We start from the raw sequence: 17254 nt of genomic DNA on the forward strand, positions 1-17254 counted from the left end.
CCCCCCCCCCCCAATGAATTATCGGGTGTACCCACATATGTCCCCACATCATGTCACCCGCAAGCGCTCCTCTGCTCATCCTCCTATGAGTTGCGGGCTGCCGGCGCTAGAAATCTGTGCTTTACTACAAATAACGTTTCTTGGGCTCTGGTACAGTCTTCACTGTCCTGTGCTGCGGTCCTCTTGCTGTTTCCTTGGGATGGGAAAGTCACAGAGCCGCCAGCCTATCTTTGGCCGGGGCGGCACATCGCTGCACTGTCATGTATGAAGCCGGCCTGCTACAAACATGACAGTGGGCTCAGCCTATCAGTGGCCGAGGCGGGACATTGCTGCGGCCGGTGATAGGCTGACGGCTCTGTGAAATTCCCATCCCCAGGACCGCAGCGGAGGGAACGTGAGGCCGGTAACGGGGAACGTTGGAAGGTGAGTTTAAGTTTATTTTGTTTATTTTTGCAGGCTGGGCAACGTTATTTGTAGTACAGTACATATTTCTAGCACCGGCGGCCCACAACTCATAGGAGGATGAGCAGAGGAGCGCTTACGGGTGACATGATGTGGGGGCAGCTGTTAATTCATTGGGGGGCGGAAGAAAAGCAGAACAGTGCTTGCGGGTCACATATGATTAGTTCCCTGATATGGGGACAGCGTGCTGCGGATAATTCACTCATTGGAGGGGGGGGGGGGGGCCCCAACCAGTATTGCTGTATGGGCAAAAATTAATATCTTGCAATAAAAAATGTTTGGGTATTCAGTATGAACCACTATACCGCCCAGCACTAGTTAGGTACAAAGAGATCGCAGACACACAGTGTCGCACAGTGTTCATTGTAGCAGGCAACCGTCCTGCCTGCCATTTACAGAGCTTGCTCCTGCCTGTCTAATTGACAGGCAGGGAGCTACGCTGTGCTCTTCAGTATCCGGCTGCACTGAAAGTTTGGACTCATGCTGCTGGCCAGCTGGCATGAGACCTCTAGTGGTCGGTTTCTAAAAGTAAAAAAAACATAAATATATATTTTTGTTCACATGTTATTAGAAAGTTGTTTCTAATACATTGATTAACAAAATATAAAGTTTTTTGATGACAGGTACTCTTTAATCAAATACCATTGGTTTCCTAACAATCGGGTCTGTAGTTTACCTGTGAGCTCAAATTTTGGTTTTCTCACAACTTTGGTTTCTTCTTTGTCCAGCAACATTGGTTCTAACATACAAGTCTTGGTACAACCAAACCTTTAAGAAAGGGAGAACACAGATTTAGTTATCAACTAAATCATTAATCTTTTTAACCCCTTAAGGACGCAGGACGTAAATGTACGTCCTGGTGAGGTGGTACTTAACGCACCAGGACGTACATTTACATCCTAAGCATAACCGCGGGCATCGGAGCGATGCCCGTGTTATGCGCGGCTGATCCCGGCTGCTGATCGCAGCCAGGGACCCGCCGGCAATGGCCGACGCCCGCGATCTCGCGGGCGTCCGCCATTAACCCCTCAGGTGCCGGGATCAATACAGATCCCGGCATCTGCGGCAGTTCGCCATTTAAATGAACGATCGGATCGCCCGCAGCGCTGCTGCTGGGATCCGATCATTCATAACGCCGCACGGAGGTCCCCTCTCCTTCCTCCGTGCGGCTCCCGGCGTCTCCTGCTCTGGTCTGTGATCGAGCAGACCAGAGCAGGAGATGACCGATAATACTGATCTGTTCTATGTCCTATACATAGAACAGATCAGTATTAGCAATCATGGTATTGCTATGAATAGTCCCCTATGGGGACTATTCAAGTGTAAAAAAAAAAGTGAAAAATCCCCTAAAAAAAAAAGTGAAAAACGTCCGTTTTTTCCTATTTTACCCCCAAAAAGCATAAAAAACTTTTTTTTATAGACATATTTGGTATCGCCGCGTGCGTAAATGTCCAAACTATTAAAATAAAATGTTAATGATCCCGTACGGTGAACGGCGTGAACGAAAAAAAAATAAAAAAGTCCAAAATTCCTACTTTTTAAATACATTTTATTAAAAAAAAATTATAAAAAATGTATTAAAAGTTTTTTATATGCAAATGTGGTATAAAAAAAAAGTACAGATCATGGCGCAAAAAATGAGCCCCCATACCGCCACTTATACGGAAAAATAAAAAAGTTAGAGGTCATCAAAATAAAGGGATTATAAACGTACTAATTTGGTTAAAAAGTTTGATTTTTTTTAAGCGCAACAATAATATAAAAGTATATAATAATGGGTATCATTTTAATCGTATTGACCCTCAGAATAAAGAACACATGTCATTTTTACCATAAATTGTACGGCGTGAAAACAAAACCTTCCAAAATTAGCAAAATTGCGTTTTTCGTTTTAATTTCCCCACAAAAATAGTGTTTTTTGGTTGCGCCATACATTTTATGATATAATGAGTGATGTCATTACAAAGGACAACTGGTCACGCAAAAAACAAGCCCTCATACTAGTCTGTGGATGAAAATATAAAAGTTATGATTTTTAGAAGGCGAGGAGGAAAAAATGAAAACGTAAAAATTTAATTGTCTGAGTCCTTAAGGCCAAAATGGGCTGAGTCCTTAAGGGGTTAATGTACATGACCCAATAAGTCAGTGTGAACCTCATACTGTGCTTCTTTTATTCAGCACCCCTGATCAATAACAAAGTATATGACACTTGGAAGATCCACATACTGTACCTACCAATATTGAATGGAGAAGTGGCAGCAGCACATGACCATTCTGAAAAGAAAATGTCCAAAATGTAATGTATTTCACAATGTAAATGAAAGCTGTTGATATGGAATATATATTTTCTTTCTTACAAGGTGTCTGAAATGGAGGAAATGACTATATGGGAGCAATATACTGTCACACTGGCCAGGGTAAGTGTGTTCTGTGATTTTTGTTTGTGAATTCTCTGGAAGATAAAATGGGTTTTATTGGCCTGATATGTATACAGCTTTACTGACACCTGTAGTTTTTAGACATAGGTGTACATGGAACATCTAGTTCATGCCAAGATGTTTATTATTGACTTAATGTAGAAAGAAGGAAAGAGGCTAGAAAAAAACACACAAGATACAATTTTATTCTGTACAATCTCTTTAATGTCATGAAAAGATAGATTTGCATCATTAATCATTCTAGTATGAAAATGTCTTTGCTCAGAATGGTTTCAGGGTACATACATTTCAACTTGAGAATAGAAGTGTAAGTCTATGGAAAACGGCTGATGCCTGTTCCTCTGCAATGTATCCATGTCATCCTGTATATTAATGTGATCCTATAAAGGAAAATAAGTTTTAATACTACAAGGGTGAGTGCCACAAATTTGCCATTCTTCCATAGTGCTTATTGTATGAACTGTCGGTTTAACTACAACTAGGTACCATATGCCCTTAGTGAGAAAGGTGTATGAACCATAACTTTCTTCTATGAATAGTAGGGGAGAAGCTGCTATTAAGTCCAGTAGTGCAAAAGACGGAGATCAAATAACTTCTGTAATGTAGGCCTAAATTTAGATATATAAGGGACAGGGTTTCAGTCCTCAGCACACTCCTATATAAAAATAGTATTGGACGGATGTTTTTTGTCTCAGAGAAAAGGAAAAGAATATAGTTATATATTAAACAGTTCTTCATTAAAAATTTTTAGGATTAAATAGGATAGGCATTTTCATGCACTTACCGCAGGGCCCTGCGGAAGTGCTTTGTGAAAATTCTTACAATATTAGATACTGTGTATACATATATATTCCCAAGTAAAAAATTATATAAAATAATATAAAAATTGCAAGGAATAACGTGGATAGTGATTGTTATTATTCCAATATTGCTAGAATGACTTCTGGAAACATTAAATTCTGAAAAAATATCCTAATAAATGGATGATATCTTTGTGGTTGTCTGTAGCAACCTCCTATGAAGTTAATCTTATTACCAAATGAAACTCATTAATACTGTAAAATTTGATTCTCATAAAAGAAAATGTCCTGCAAAGAAAAATCCTGTATGTGAAAAGTCCTGTGTATGGAAAATCCTGTGTATGAAAAAGTCCTACATATAACAAATCCTGCAAAAGGAAAAAGTCCTGCAACAGATTTCTAAGATCCTAATAGGTCCTCCACCTGTTAAATAATAACACAGTTCATGCAGCTTTAAGTGGCGCTCCGTATTGTACTCCGTGCGTTTATAAATATGTTGGTGCCTGAAATGTGAAAGTTGTCGCCACTCACCACTCCTGCGATACCGATCTACGGGTTTTTTCAGCTCAAGCTGGGATGGTGTTGGTATACCGTACTCACCAGCGAGCTCCGGTGTAGGTGAGCGGCGGCAGGCGTTATCCTCAGCGTGTGCTTTCGGCGGTGTCTGACGTCAGCGATCAGCTGATGGCAGGTCAGCTGATCGGATATGGATACGGATATGCATGCACGACTGAAGAAGGGGTTACATAACCTTATATTAATACCCCGAAACGCGTTTGGTTAAATATACAGCAACAGGAGAATACAGCAGCACACTGCCAGCACAAAGATATAGATGAAACATGAGTATATAGATAAAACGTGAGTATATAGATAGAACATGAAAAGCTATACAGCTGTAATGCAATAAATGAAGATATGAAACTATGAAAATATGAGGTACTTAGCTTGCAAATATGGCGCCAAATAGCGTGGACCATCCCACCACGGTAAGGTGACCTCATTCTGGGACGGACCCTACACTGTGTATATGACTCTGTGTGAACAGTACAACATGCATTGCAAGGTCTGAAACATCCAAGGCACCTTATATACACCTAATAGAGGTGGGTGGGGTGCAGGAGCCAACATGGAGGTAGCCACTCCCCCGTATGTGTAATACAACCAAAGGATAAATTGGATTGTAAAAACCTGGCTTGTTTGGATCAATAGTGCTGGCCAATTTATCCTTTGGTTAAATATACAGATACCGGAGCGTATTGACCCCTGTTCACATTGTGAGAAATATGTGGACTTTGTTCCTTAGGATTCTCCAAGGATGACTATAACATTCGAATACCTGCATTAGCTGATAACAGCCTACTTTGGACATTGCAACTGAGTACTGCATTGTACCTCCACAGAGAACTCTTTATTTGAATTAATTGTGGCAAAGAAAAAGCCGTTTGAAAGCGAGCGTTCCTTACCTGATCAGCTGACCCGTGCTCCATATCCGATCAGCTGACCTGCCATCAGCTGATCGCTGACGTCAGACGCCGCCGAAAGCACACTCTGACGATAACGCCTGCCGCCGCTCACCTACACCGGAGCTCGCTGGTGAGTACGGTATACCAACACCATCCCAGCTTGAGCAGAAAAAACCCGTAGATCGGTATCGCAGGAGTGCCGACAACTTTCACATTTCAGGCACCAACATATTTATAACGCACGGAGTACAATACGGAGCGCCACTTAAAGCTGCATGAACTGTGTTATTATTTAACAGTTGGAGGACCTATTAGGATCTTGCAGAAATCTGTTGCAGGACTTTTTTTCCTTTTTCTTTTTGCAGGATTTGTTATATGTAGGTTTTTTTCATACACAGGATTTTCCATGCACAGGACTTTTCACATACAGGATTTTTCTTTGCAGGACATTTTCTTTTATGAGAATCTAATTTTACAGGATTAATGAGTTTAGTTTGGTAATAAGATTGACTTCATAGGAGGTTGCTACGGACAACCACAAAGATATTATCCATTTATTAGGATATTTTTTCAGGATTTAATGTTTCCAGAAGTCATTCTAGCAATATTGGAATAATAACAATCACTATCCACGTTATTCCTTGCAATTTTTATATTATTTTATGTATTTTATATAATTTTTTACTTGGGAATATATATGTATACACGGTATCTAATATTGTAAGAATTTTCACAAAGCACTTCCGCAGGGCCCTGCGGGAAGTGCATGAAAATATCTATCCTATTTAATCTTAACATTTTTTAATAAAGAACTGTTTAATATATAACTACGGTATATCCTTTTCCTTTTCTCTGAGACAAAAAACATCCGTCCAATACTATTTTTATATAGGAGTGTGCTGAGGACTGAAACCCTGTCCCTTATAAAACATTTGTTACATTTATTCTCTGTGGGTGAGAATATTCAGTTAACCTCGCACGCCCGACACTGTGAGCTGCACAGATCGTATTTTTTCTTTAGTAAATTTAGATATACACTGAACTGCCCTAACATTAAAGGACTACTTCAGGATATAAAAACGTAACATAAGTATAGGGGATAAGTGTCAGATCGCGGGGTTCCCCAGCAGTCGAACACCCCGTGATCTCCGGGATGGGACCCGGCTGGCAGTGAGGCAAGCACACGATCCATTGCTTTTTATGGAAGCGCCGGAAAGACCCCAGTACAGTACTCGGGAATCACTGGCGCTCCAATAGAAGTGGAGGTTGTGCCATCTACCGGTAGACGACACACGCTCCTCACTGACAGCCAGGGTCTCCTGTCTGGCGACCCTGGCTCTACCCCTGCCAGGTCGCCGTGCAGGGAATTGCGGGGGGTTCCAGCAGTCGGATCGCCCTGAAATATGGCACTTATCGCCGATCCTTAGGATACAGCATAACTTTTTATATCCTGGATTGTTCTTTTAAAACCACCTTCCTAAAATTGTGAATGTCTCCTTATCACTTAAAAACCTCTGTGGCTCCTTAAGGCATGGACTTGTTGCAAAGCAGGAATTGGGAAGGTTCCCTGTAGTATCTGGCACCAAGAAGTTTAGCAGATATTTTAAGCATACCTGCCAGCTTTTGAAAAGCTAATTCAGGGAGATCCATTTACAGCAGGCACATAAGACACAGCCCTAACTTCCCTTAAAAAATGCAGACCACACACCAGACCTCAGCCCTTTACACAGACCCTAGACCAGACATACAGTAACCCACCTCATCTCTCACCTTTACTCTTGGATGTCCTTGCAAACAGCTTCCTGAGCCAGCATTAAGATGTGTGCAGCAGCACCTAAGAAATGCTGTAATAGGTAGAAATGAGCATAATTTAAAAAGGTGGTTTACCTCTTTTTTTGTCTTGAGTACAGGGAGAGTTGGCAAGTATGCCTTTTTAAAGAGTACCTGTCATTTGGAAAAAGTTTTGACATATCCTAGCGACATGTCAAAAGTTTTAATTGGTGGGGGTCTGAGTATTCAGACCTCCGCTGATCAGGAGAACGAGTCGGGAGAGGAGCCGATTGCTCCTCTCCCTGCTCTGTGTGACATGACTGAGACATGCTTAAAGGGGTATTCCAGGAAAAAAACTCTTCTTTTTTTTTTTTTTTTTTTTTTTTTTAATAAATATCAACTAGCTACAGAAAGTTAAACAGATTAGTAAATTACTTCTATTAAAAAATTGTAATCCTTCAAGTACTTATTAGCAGCTGTATACTACAGAGGAAATTCATTTCTTTTTGGATTTCTCTTCTGTCACGACCACAGTGCTCTCTGCTGACCATTTTAGGAACTGTCCGGAGCAGCATATGTTTGCTATGGGGATTTTCTCCTGCTATGGAAAGCAGAGGTCAGCAGAGAGCACTGTGTGACAGAAGAGAAATCCAAAAAGAAAAGCATTTCCTCTGTAGTATACAGCCGCTAAGAAGTACTGGAAGGATTACGATTTTTTAATAGAAGTAATTTACAAATTTGTTTAACTTTCTGGCACCAGTTGATCTTAAAAAAAAAAAAAAAAAAAAATTCCACCGGACTACCGTTTTAAGGATATTACATCAAAGTTGGATCAGTCTGTAGTGTGGTTTTCCACTTTGATTTTGAGGGTGACTCCATATCCAGACCTCCATGGGTTAATAAATTTGATTTCCATTGATAATTTTTTAGTGATTTTGTTGTCAGCACATTCAACTATGTAAAGACGAAAGTATTTCATACGATTAGTCCATTCATTCAGATCTATGATGTGTTATCTTAGTGTTCCCTTTATTTTATTTTTGGGCACTGTATATGGTAAAATCACATACTTGCTTCCCTTTAAAATATTTTGTAATGGTAAGAAGAATCTTACACTGTTGGTGGAAGAATTATTATAGATATGATAAACATTGAGTAATAAATCTTACATGATTCCTTTTAATCTCATTAGTTGTAATGATTTCATGTTTTCTAATATTGTTTTCGCCTGTTAGTTAACTGTATCATGCATATTCATAATATTGTGATGTCTTAATTATAATAGATTATGTCACGTTTACATCAATGTTCATAATGAAAAAAATATTTTATGGAGATTAAATTCTAATTTATTTGTCTCTCTACAGGACCCTCGTAAAGGATTTGGCATTGCTATCTCTGGAGGTAGAGATCGGCCATCTAAAACAGATGGAGACAACTCTGTCATTGTGTCTGATGTGGTCCGTGGTGGGCCTGCTGATGGTAGATTGCAGTATGTACAGCTTTATCATGCTACATGTCCTTTCCAATAGCTCCAAACTGTTCTAGGGTGGTGTAGAGATGATGTGCCCATAGCCAACTGGCCTTATTTGTGCACTGCAGAAGAAAAAAAGTGCATAAAAATGCTTAGTGTTACTATGATTTGCAAAAACTTTTTATATAAGGTAGATAACACAGAACCCCACTTGTGCCACCCACACTTACTGTATTAGCTGTGTGCACAGAGGCACACAGACAACTGCTGCAGGGACAGCATATTTTCACCCAAAAGCATACAAATTGTTTAACCAATGTATTTTACAAATCTACTTATAATGGTGTTAGGTATTGTAATTAATTATTGTTGACAATTAATACGATGCGGCAGCATTGCTATGTCTTTTTAATGGTCAAACAAAAATGGACACTGAACAAGAAACCAAAGAGTGTTTTTTTTTTTTTTTACATATGTGACAAACAAAATAAAAATAACGGACATTGCTATACTATTTCAGAACCTCTCAGCTACAGAACCATATAGTGGCAGTAGACTTGCATAACAGACAATACATAACAAATTGTATTATTTACATTATATAAAAAGTTTTTGCAAACAGATTTTCTCATGTTTCTTAGGCTGTGTTCACATCTGCATTGAAGCTCCATTTGGGGAGCTCCATTGCAGAATCATTTACTGAGCGTAAACAAAAAATAAAATACTGCAAGCAGTATTTATTTTTTCCTTATACTGCTTAAATCTTGGTAAATAAACAGACACCAGACTGAAATTCGATGGACCCCATTGAAGTCAATGGGAATCAGTCGAGAACTATTGGTCTCCGTGGTGCAATGGACCTTCGGCACCATTTTTCTGCGGTGAACAAAACTCGGTCTGAGACCATGAACAGCGCTTCTGACGTAGATGTGAACTAGGCCTCCCAGTATGGCCGAGGGACTGAAATGTTGTTAGATAGTTGGTGTAGAAACAACATGTTTTATTTCTCTTGAAAAGGCACCTAAAACTTGGTTACAGTCACTTACTGAGGTAAACAAGGTGTACAGGTTTGCACTCAAATCTCATTTGTGCCTCCAAGGGTCCTTGCAACATTTTCTAAGAATTCCTACTGAGCGGCCTCAACCATGTACCAACACTGCATCCTCTATCAAACAGAAGTGTTGGCAGAGAGCAGCCCCTGACCAAAGTGTGGTCAACACCATTTGAGTCCAATGTCTATATGGGATTTACTGCCTCTTTAAAAGTAGAACTTCAACTTTAACAGTGCAATACAGTAACAAACAATGCAACATCTCTAAAACTGTGCTTTTGAATGCCAAGCATAACACGTTTTATTCTCTGTTTAGGCCACCAATATTAGATTGTTGGGGGTCTTACTTCCAGCCATCTTGCTGGTCTGCTGTTAGCAGAGTCAAAGTGCTTGCTTGAGAGCTGGAGCTACGTCCATATTTGCCTAGGCCTATCCATACTAGTAGTAGCCTATCAATGGGGGTGCTCGGAGTTAGACCCCTACCATTCTTATATTAATAGTTTAAATGGTCTATCCTAGGAATTTATTAAGACTAGAAAACTTTTATTGTTGCTCTAATATTTCTCTATATTTTGGATTCTCCAGGACCAGAGATCGCATTGTGATGGTGAATGGTGTATCTATGGAAAATGTCACTTCCTCATTTGCTATTCACACGCTGAAATCCTGTGCCAAATCTGCTAATGTGGTAAGATGACTTTCTGTTTTGTCTAGTACAAATAAACAGTGACATTTTTATGTCCATGGGACTTAATTTATGAATCAATGTAGAAAAAACACATGCACAAAAAAAGACCACTGACCTTTCTACCATGGAGAAGAATAAAAACTGCACTGTGAGTTGTTGCTAAGGGCTGAATTTTTTTTTTCTTTTGGTGAGTTTTTGTATAAATGAGAGAAAGTGATGGAATTAGTGATAGCAACCAGGTTTTAGATGCCTTTCTAAGAAGGAAAATGACGGGTCACTGTAGAGAATACCTTGACTTTTCCTATGCGATATTTTTCACAAATCTCTTGTTTTACAAATCTCTTGTGTAAAACTCAGTGCACATATGCCCCAAGACAGTCTTATATTGTACAGTTAGTTGCCACCTTTTCTACCCAAAAATTCTTGATACGTGTACGTAAATAAACAGCTGGGGTTTGAGAGTCAGGCTTTAGACTGATTATGACTTCGGAGTTATTCATTATTAGCGAAGATGCTTTATATGTTTCCATCTTGTAAGGAAGTCATTTCTTCTATGCCATGGCAATGGCCAGTCATTTTACCATATAGATACCACGAGGAGATAAAATCTTTGTTGTAGCTATTAAAATGACTTGGCGTGACAGACCTATTTTTATTTAACACATGTTGAATAACATTGTGTTATACAGCAAAGTTCAGCTTTTACTTTAACCCTTTCAGGACCGGGCCTTTTTATTTTAAATTTTTTTTGAGGTTTTGTTTTTTTCCTCCTCACCTTCTAATATATATAACTCTTCAGTTTTTTATCTAAAGACCAGTATGAGGGCTTGTTTTTTTGCGTCACCAATTGTACTTTGTAATGACATCACTCATTTTACCTCCAAATATACAGTGAAACAAGCAAAAAATGATTTGTAGGGCAAAGTTTGAAAAAAAAAAAAAATTTGCAACTTTTGTGGGCTTCCGTGTCTACCCAGTTCATCTTTCGGTAAAAACACATTATCACATTATCTTAAGTCTGTAGGTCCATACAATTATCACATTGTCTTAATTCTGCAGGTCCATACAATGAAAATGATACTCAATTTATGTAGGTTTTGTTTTATTTTACTACTTTAAAAAAAAAAATCAAAATTTTTGTACGGAAATTAGTATGCTTAAAATTTTCCACTTCTGACCCCTCTAACTTTTTTATTTTTCTGCATATAGGGATGTATGAGGGCTCATTTTTTGTGACGTGATCTGTATTTTTTATTGGGACCATTTTTATTTTGATGGCACCTTTTTATTCATTTTTGTCTAGTATATGAAGTGACCAAAAATGCGCATTTCTGGACTTTGGAATTTTTTTTAACCTGTTAAAGACCCAGGGCGTACGGGTACATCCTGACACCCTGGTACTTAAGGACCCAGGATGTACCTGTACGCCCGTGGAAATTTCGGTCCCTGCCGCGCGCCGGGCTGGGACCGGACCAGGGTGACTGCTGATATCGATCAGCAGGCACCCCGTGCAAATGCCCAGGGAGGTCATTAGACCCCCCCCCCATGTCGGCGATCGCCACAAATCGCCGGTCTATGGTGACCCGGAAAATAAGGGGGATCGGGGTTCCTGAAGGGATAGGGGTGAGGTGGCTGGGGTGCCACCCCCTCCTATCCGTGCTATTGGTCGTATAGACGCAACAACCAATAGCAGATCGGGGCGGGGGGGGTTAACTTTCGGTTTCCCCGTACTGCCCACCCACAATAGGCCTGGCAGAACGGGGAAACATATGGGGACCGGCGCCGAAGTCCACTTACCCATCGGCGGAGGCTGCGGGCGGCAATCGGCTACAGATATCGGCGGGCGGCGATGTTGTGAGGCTGGCTCCCTGGATCTTACGGAAGCCAGTGAGTTGCCTATTAACATCTGGAGGGCTACAGTTTAAGACCACTATACAGTGGTTTCTAAACTGTAGCCCTCCAGATGTTGCAAAATCTACAACTCCCAGCATTCATTTACACATCCAACTTTAAAAAGTCATCAAACACCTGTGAGGTGTTAAGGCTCACTGTACCCCTTGTTACGTTCCTTGAGGGGTGTAGTTTCCAAAATAGTATACCATGGGGGTTTTTATTTTTCCTCTTCTGGCACCAAAGGGGTTTCTTAAATGCGACATGCCCCCCAAAAACTATTTCAGCAAAATTTGCTTTCCAAAAGCCAAATGTGACTCCTTCTCTAATGAGCATTGTAGTGCGCCAGCAGTGCACTTGACGTCCACACATGGGGTATTTCCATACTCAGAAGAAATGGGTTTACAAATTTTGGGGGGCATTTTCTCCTATTACCCCATGTAAAATTTGGGGGAAAACTAGCATTTTTGGTTAAAAAAAAAAAAATTATAATAATTTTACACATCCAAATTTAACGAAAAGTCGTCAAACACCAGTGGGGTGTTAAGGCTCACTGTTCCCCTTGTTACGTTCCTTGAGGGGTGTAGTTTCCAAAATAGCATGCCATGTGTTTTTTTTTTTTTTTTTTGCGGTTCTAGCACCATAGTGGCTTCATGCCCCCCAAAAACCATTTCAGAAAAACTCACTCTCCAAAATCCCACTATCTCTCCTTCCCTTCTGAGCCCTCTACTGCGCCCGCCGAACACTTGACATACACATATGAGGTACCTTACTTGAGAGAAATTGGGTTACACATTTTAGGAAGATTTCTCTCCTTTTACCCCTTGTAAAAATTCAAAAATTGGGTCTACAAGAACATGCGAGTGTAAAAAAAATGAAGATTTTCAATTTTCTCCTTCAATTTGCTGCTATTCCTGTGAAACATCTCAACACCTTAGCAAACCTTTTGAATGTCACTTTGAATACTTTGAGGGGTGCAGTTTTTATAATGGGATCATTTATGGTGTATTTCTAATATGAAGGCCCTTCAAATCCACTTCCAAACTGAACTGGTCCCTGAAAAATTTTGATTTAGAAAATATGCAGAACATTTTGAAAATTGCTGCTATACTTTGAAGCCCTCACATGTCTTCCAAAAGTAAAAACATGTAAGCTTTATGATGCAAACATAAAGTAGACATGTTGTATATGTGAATCAATATATAATTTATTTGGAATATACATTTTCCTTATAAGCAGAGAGCTTCAAAGTAAAAAAAAAGCAACGGTTTTAATTTTTTCATAAAAATTTGGAATTTTTCACCAAGAAATGATACAAGTATCCACAAAATTTTACCACTAACATAAAGTAGAATATGTCACGAAAAAACAGTCTCTGAATCAGAATGAAAGGTAAAAAGCATCCCAGAGTTATTAATACTTAAAGTGACAGTGGTCAGATGTGCAAAAAATGACTGGGTCCTTAAAGGTACGTGCCTTCCTTCGCTCCCCCGGTAACTGGCTCTGGCCTCCGCTGCTATCCTCTTCCTGGATGCGAGTCCTACTGCACTCGGCCGTCGATAGGCTGAGCGGCAGTGTGAAGTTTTCGGCCCTGGCAGCAGGTGCCGGTGTAGGCCGGTGATTGGCTTAGTGCAGTATGACTCGCCGATCACCGGCAACCAGAAAGAGGATCGCGGCGGAGGCCGGAGCCGGTTACCGGAGGCATCGGGGGAGCGAAGGAAGGTATGTACCTGTTTATTTTTTTTACTGCCGGCAGTATGGGGACAATTTTTGTATTCTGGAGTTCTCCTTTAAGGGGTTAAGCTTGCACATTTGACCATGTGGTTAATTAACATTATATTTTAATAGTTCAGACATTATCGTGCGCAGTGATACCATACGTTTAGGTTTTATTCATCTTTTTACATTTTTTCATTTGAAAAATGGGAAAAGGGGATGATTTAAACTTTTATTAGGAAATGGGTCAAAGGGGTACTTCGGTGGAAAACGTTTTTTTTTTTTTTTATCAACTGGTGCCAGAAAGTTAAACAGATTAATAAATTACTTCTATTAAAAAAATCTTAATCCTTCCAGTACTTTTTAACTGCTGAACAATACAGAGGAAATTATTTTCTTTTTGGAACACAGAACTCTCTGCTAACATCATGACCACAGTGCTCTCTGTTGACATCTCTGTCCATTTTAGGAACTGTCCAGAGTAGGAGAAAATCCCCTTAGAAAACATATGCTGCTCTGGACAGTTCCTAAAATGGACAGAGATGTCAGCAGAGAGGACTGTGGTCATGATTTCCGGAGAGAACTCTGTGTTCCAAAAAGAAAAGAATTTCCTCTGTAGTATTCAGCAGCTAATAAGTACTGGAAGGATTAAGATTTTTTAAATAGAAGTAATTTACAAATCTGTTTAACTTTCTTGCACCATTTGATTTAAAAAAAAAAAAAAAAAAAAATTTCCACCGGAGTACCCATTTAACCATTTAATGCATATTTATAACTTTTTTATTTTATTTGTTTTTTACACTTTCTTTTAATCCCCATAGGGGACTATAACATGCAATCTTTAGCTTGCATACGCTAATCAATGCTTCTCCATAGGAGAGCATTGATCAGTGCTATCGGTGCTCCATTGCTTCAGCCCTCCCGCTGTCCTCTCAGCTGATCGGGATGCAGCGGTTACGCCGTGGCAGTCCCGAACAGGCCACTGAGCTAGCCGGGAACAGGATTTACCGCTTTTAGATGCCGCAATCAACTTTGATCGCAACGTCTTAATGGATGCTGCTGAACGCACATCATACAGCAGGAGCCCACAGTGGACGTAAATATACGTCCATTTGCGGGAAGGGGTTAAAGTAGTAAAGCTGAAAACAAGGAGGGGGTGGATTTATCAATTAGTATGGACTGAGTTTTTGTGTAATTTGTGTGCATACATTTTCGCATCTATTAATTTTTCGCATCCATTAATTTGTTACCACTTTGCTTTCAACAAAAGTAACTAGCTAGGTGTTTTCCACTGGTTGTGCATGTCGTGTTAATTAATTTATCATGTGCGAAATTCACATAAAAACACACAGAACACTTCCCGGAAACTGGGTGGTGCCCGGCAGCTTCTACCTACCCAAGCGGCCCTGCTTAATCTGTCCTTCCTAGGATTAGACTGAAGAATTAGGGTTGGCAGGGAGAGTAGAAGCCTTTGAGCACTTGTGCAATAACTTGGATCCTGTTCTCTGCAATAATACATTTATAAATCACTCTATAGACAGAGCTGTCATGCTGGTGAAAAATACCCTTTAATATTTATGGTGATATAAAATCAGACTTCATTTATTTTTGCCTCCCGTTGTTTCTGTGACATATTGTGCAATAATTTAGATTTTAGATAAAATGAAAAAATATATAGTAATAGTCTAGTAATACGTAATATAGTATAGTAATACTTTTATTTTTATTTATTTATTTTTTTGCTGTTTTCCTGTTCCAGACAGTAAAGCGGCCTAAGAAAATTCAAATTCCTGTAAGCAACTCTGTACTAGCATCTACAGGACCCTCACGAACACCTCACACTTCAGGATACCTACCTGATTCCTACAGCAGAAATGAAGACCAACCAGATTCCCCTGTGCAGTGGAGAGAAAGATATGCAAGTTCTAGCAGAGACCCTCATGAGGATACAGCACAGGGTTATGAAGGAGATTCTTCGAGTGGACGTAGTTCTGGAGGGTCTCGCACACCATCTTCAAACCATGCAAGACACCGCAGGACCAGGGGTGGGGGAAGTGAAGCAGGAAATTATTCAAGGAGGAGGACTGGTAAAGAGAAATATAGTTCTGGAAGTGATACAAGGGCTTCCAGTAGAATGAATGATGCTGGTAGTGGTGTGGAAGGTTCTGTGAGTGAGGCAGGAGACTACTCAAGGAGGGGATCCAGCAGTGAAGCATGGGGAAGGGACCACAATGGCCTACAACTGATATCTGGGTTCAAACGTCTGCCCATTCAGGATGTACCATCCAAACCTGTTAAAACTGTACTGGTGAAAAGCACGGAGAATCAAGGTATGCTGCAGTTCACCATTGATCATAATTCTCTGTAAATAACCACAAATCCACATACATATCTTTCTAATCTGCTTTATTCCCACAGAATATGGTTTAAAGCTGGGCAGTCAGATCTTCATTAAACACATTACAGAGACTGGTCTGGCGGCTCAGGAGAAATCCCTGCAGGAGGGCGACCTTATTCTCAAGGTTATTGACTCCTCACTTGCATTTTCATTTTTTTGCTTCTTTATCTTTTCTACACTGTAATCTGAATTACTAGTTCAATTACTCTATAAAAAGCTGTATATTTACAGATAAATGGTGTAGCAAGTGAAAATATGTCTTTGGCTGACACACGCCGTCTTATTGAAAGGTCAAAAGGAAAACTTACCCTTACTGTTTTGAGAGATAATCGACAGTACCTAGTGAACATTCCTGAAGTGATGGACAGTGAAAGTGATGATAGGAGCTCCATTCCAGATGGTAAGAGATGGCGATATTAATATCCTGCCATATGTATAAAAGTAATAAATTACACTAATAGTGTATATTAATGTGTGCATCATGTAATAAAAGTGGTGCATAATTAGCTTAGACACAGTTGGTGCAAAAATGTTTAGACATGCCTTTGAATGCCTTTTTTGGCACATGTGTAAAATTAGACACCCTGTCTAAAACTAAGCTACTGCTAAGTTGCCTTTTTTATTTCCCAGGCAAGTGTCATGGAGGCAAAGCCAAGCTTCTTATGTGCCATAGCTTGGCATGCCTTCTCACTTACCCTCATCTCTCAGTTCTCCTTGATTGATGTACAGAACTGTAAATGTGATTGCCACATTTGTACGAGACTAAGTTTAAATTATTTTTTTTTATCATTGCAGGTATTTCAGAGCTGAGTTCGGATCAGTCCCCACCACCTTCTCACCCTCCCCCACCCCCTCCAGGACAAACCCACAGGAGTTCATCTGAGAGTTTGGAGAACACTGTGTAAGGGCCATTATACTTAGCTTATCATATGCAAAATCTTTTACTTGGTTTGCAAGTATCATTTTTTTTTGTCTGTCTGTCTGTCTCTGTGCCTGTCTGTCTGTCTCTGTCTGTCTGTCTCTGTGTCTGTCTGTCTGTCTCTGTGTCTGTCTGTCTGTCTCTGTGTCTGTCTGTCTCTGTGTCTGTCTGTCTGTCTCTGT

At 40.0% G+C, this 17254-nt stretch overlaps 1 protein-coding gene across 9 annotated transcripts in view; it reads left to right on the top strand.

Moving 5' to 3' along the window:
* TJP3 (tight junction protein 3) overlaps nucleotides 1-17254 on the top strand; it is a 115198-nt gene that overhangs the window by 42205 nt on the left and 55739 nt on the right. For all 9 annotated transcript variants that reach the window (XM_056573578.1, XM_056573558.1, XM_056573576.1 and 6 more), the window contains exons 2-8: nucleotides 2823-2879; nucleotides 8304-8428; nucleotides 10047-10149; nucleotides 15515-16085; nucleotides 16174-16277; nucleotides 16385-16553; nucleotides 16949-17054. In XM_056573578.1, coding sequence (XP_056429553.1) covers nucleotides 2832-2879; nucleotides 8304-8428; nucleotides 10047-10149; nucleotides 15515-16085; nucleotides 16174-16277; nucleotides 16385-16553; nucleotides 16949-17054 — 1226 coding nt within the window. In that variant the 5' untranslated portion in view covers nucleotides 2823-2831. The remainder of the gene's footprint in view (nucleotides 1-2822; nucleotides 2880-8303; nucleotides 8429-10046; nucleotides 10150-15514; nucleotides 16086-16173; nucleotides 16278-16384; nucleotides 16554-16948; nucleotides 17055-17254) is intronic.

Source organism: Hyla sarda, chromosome 1 (genome assembly GCF_029499605.1).
Source record: "Hyla sarda isolate aHylSar1 chromosome 1, aHylSar1.hap1, whole genome shotgun sequence".
In the NCBI taxonomy this organism is placed as follows: Eukaryota; Metazoa; Chordata; class Amphibia; order Anura; family Hylidae; genus Hyla; species Hyla sarda.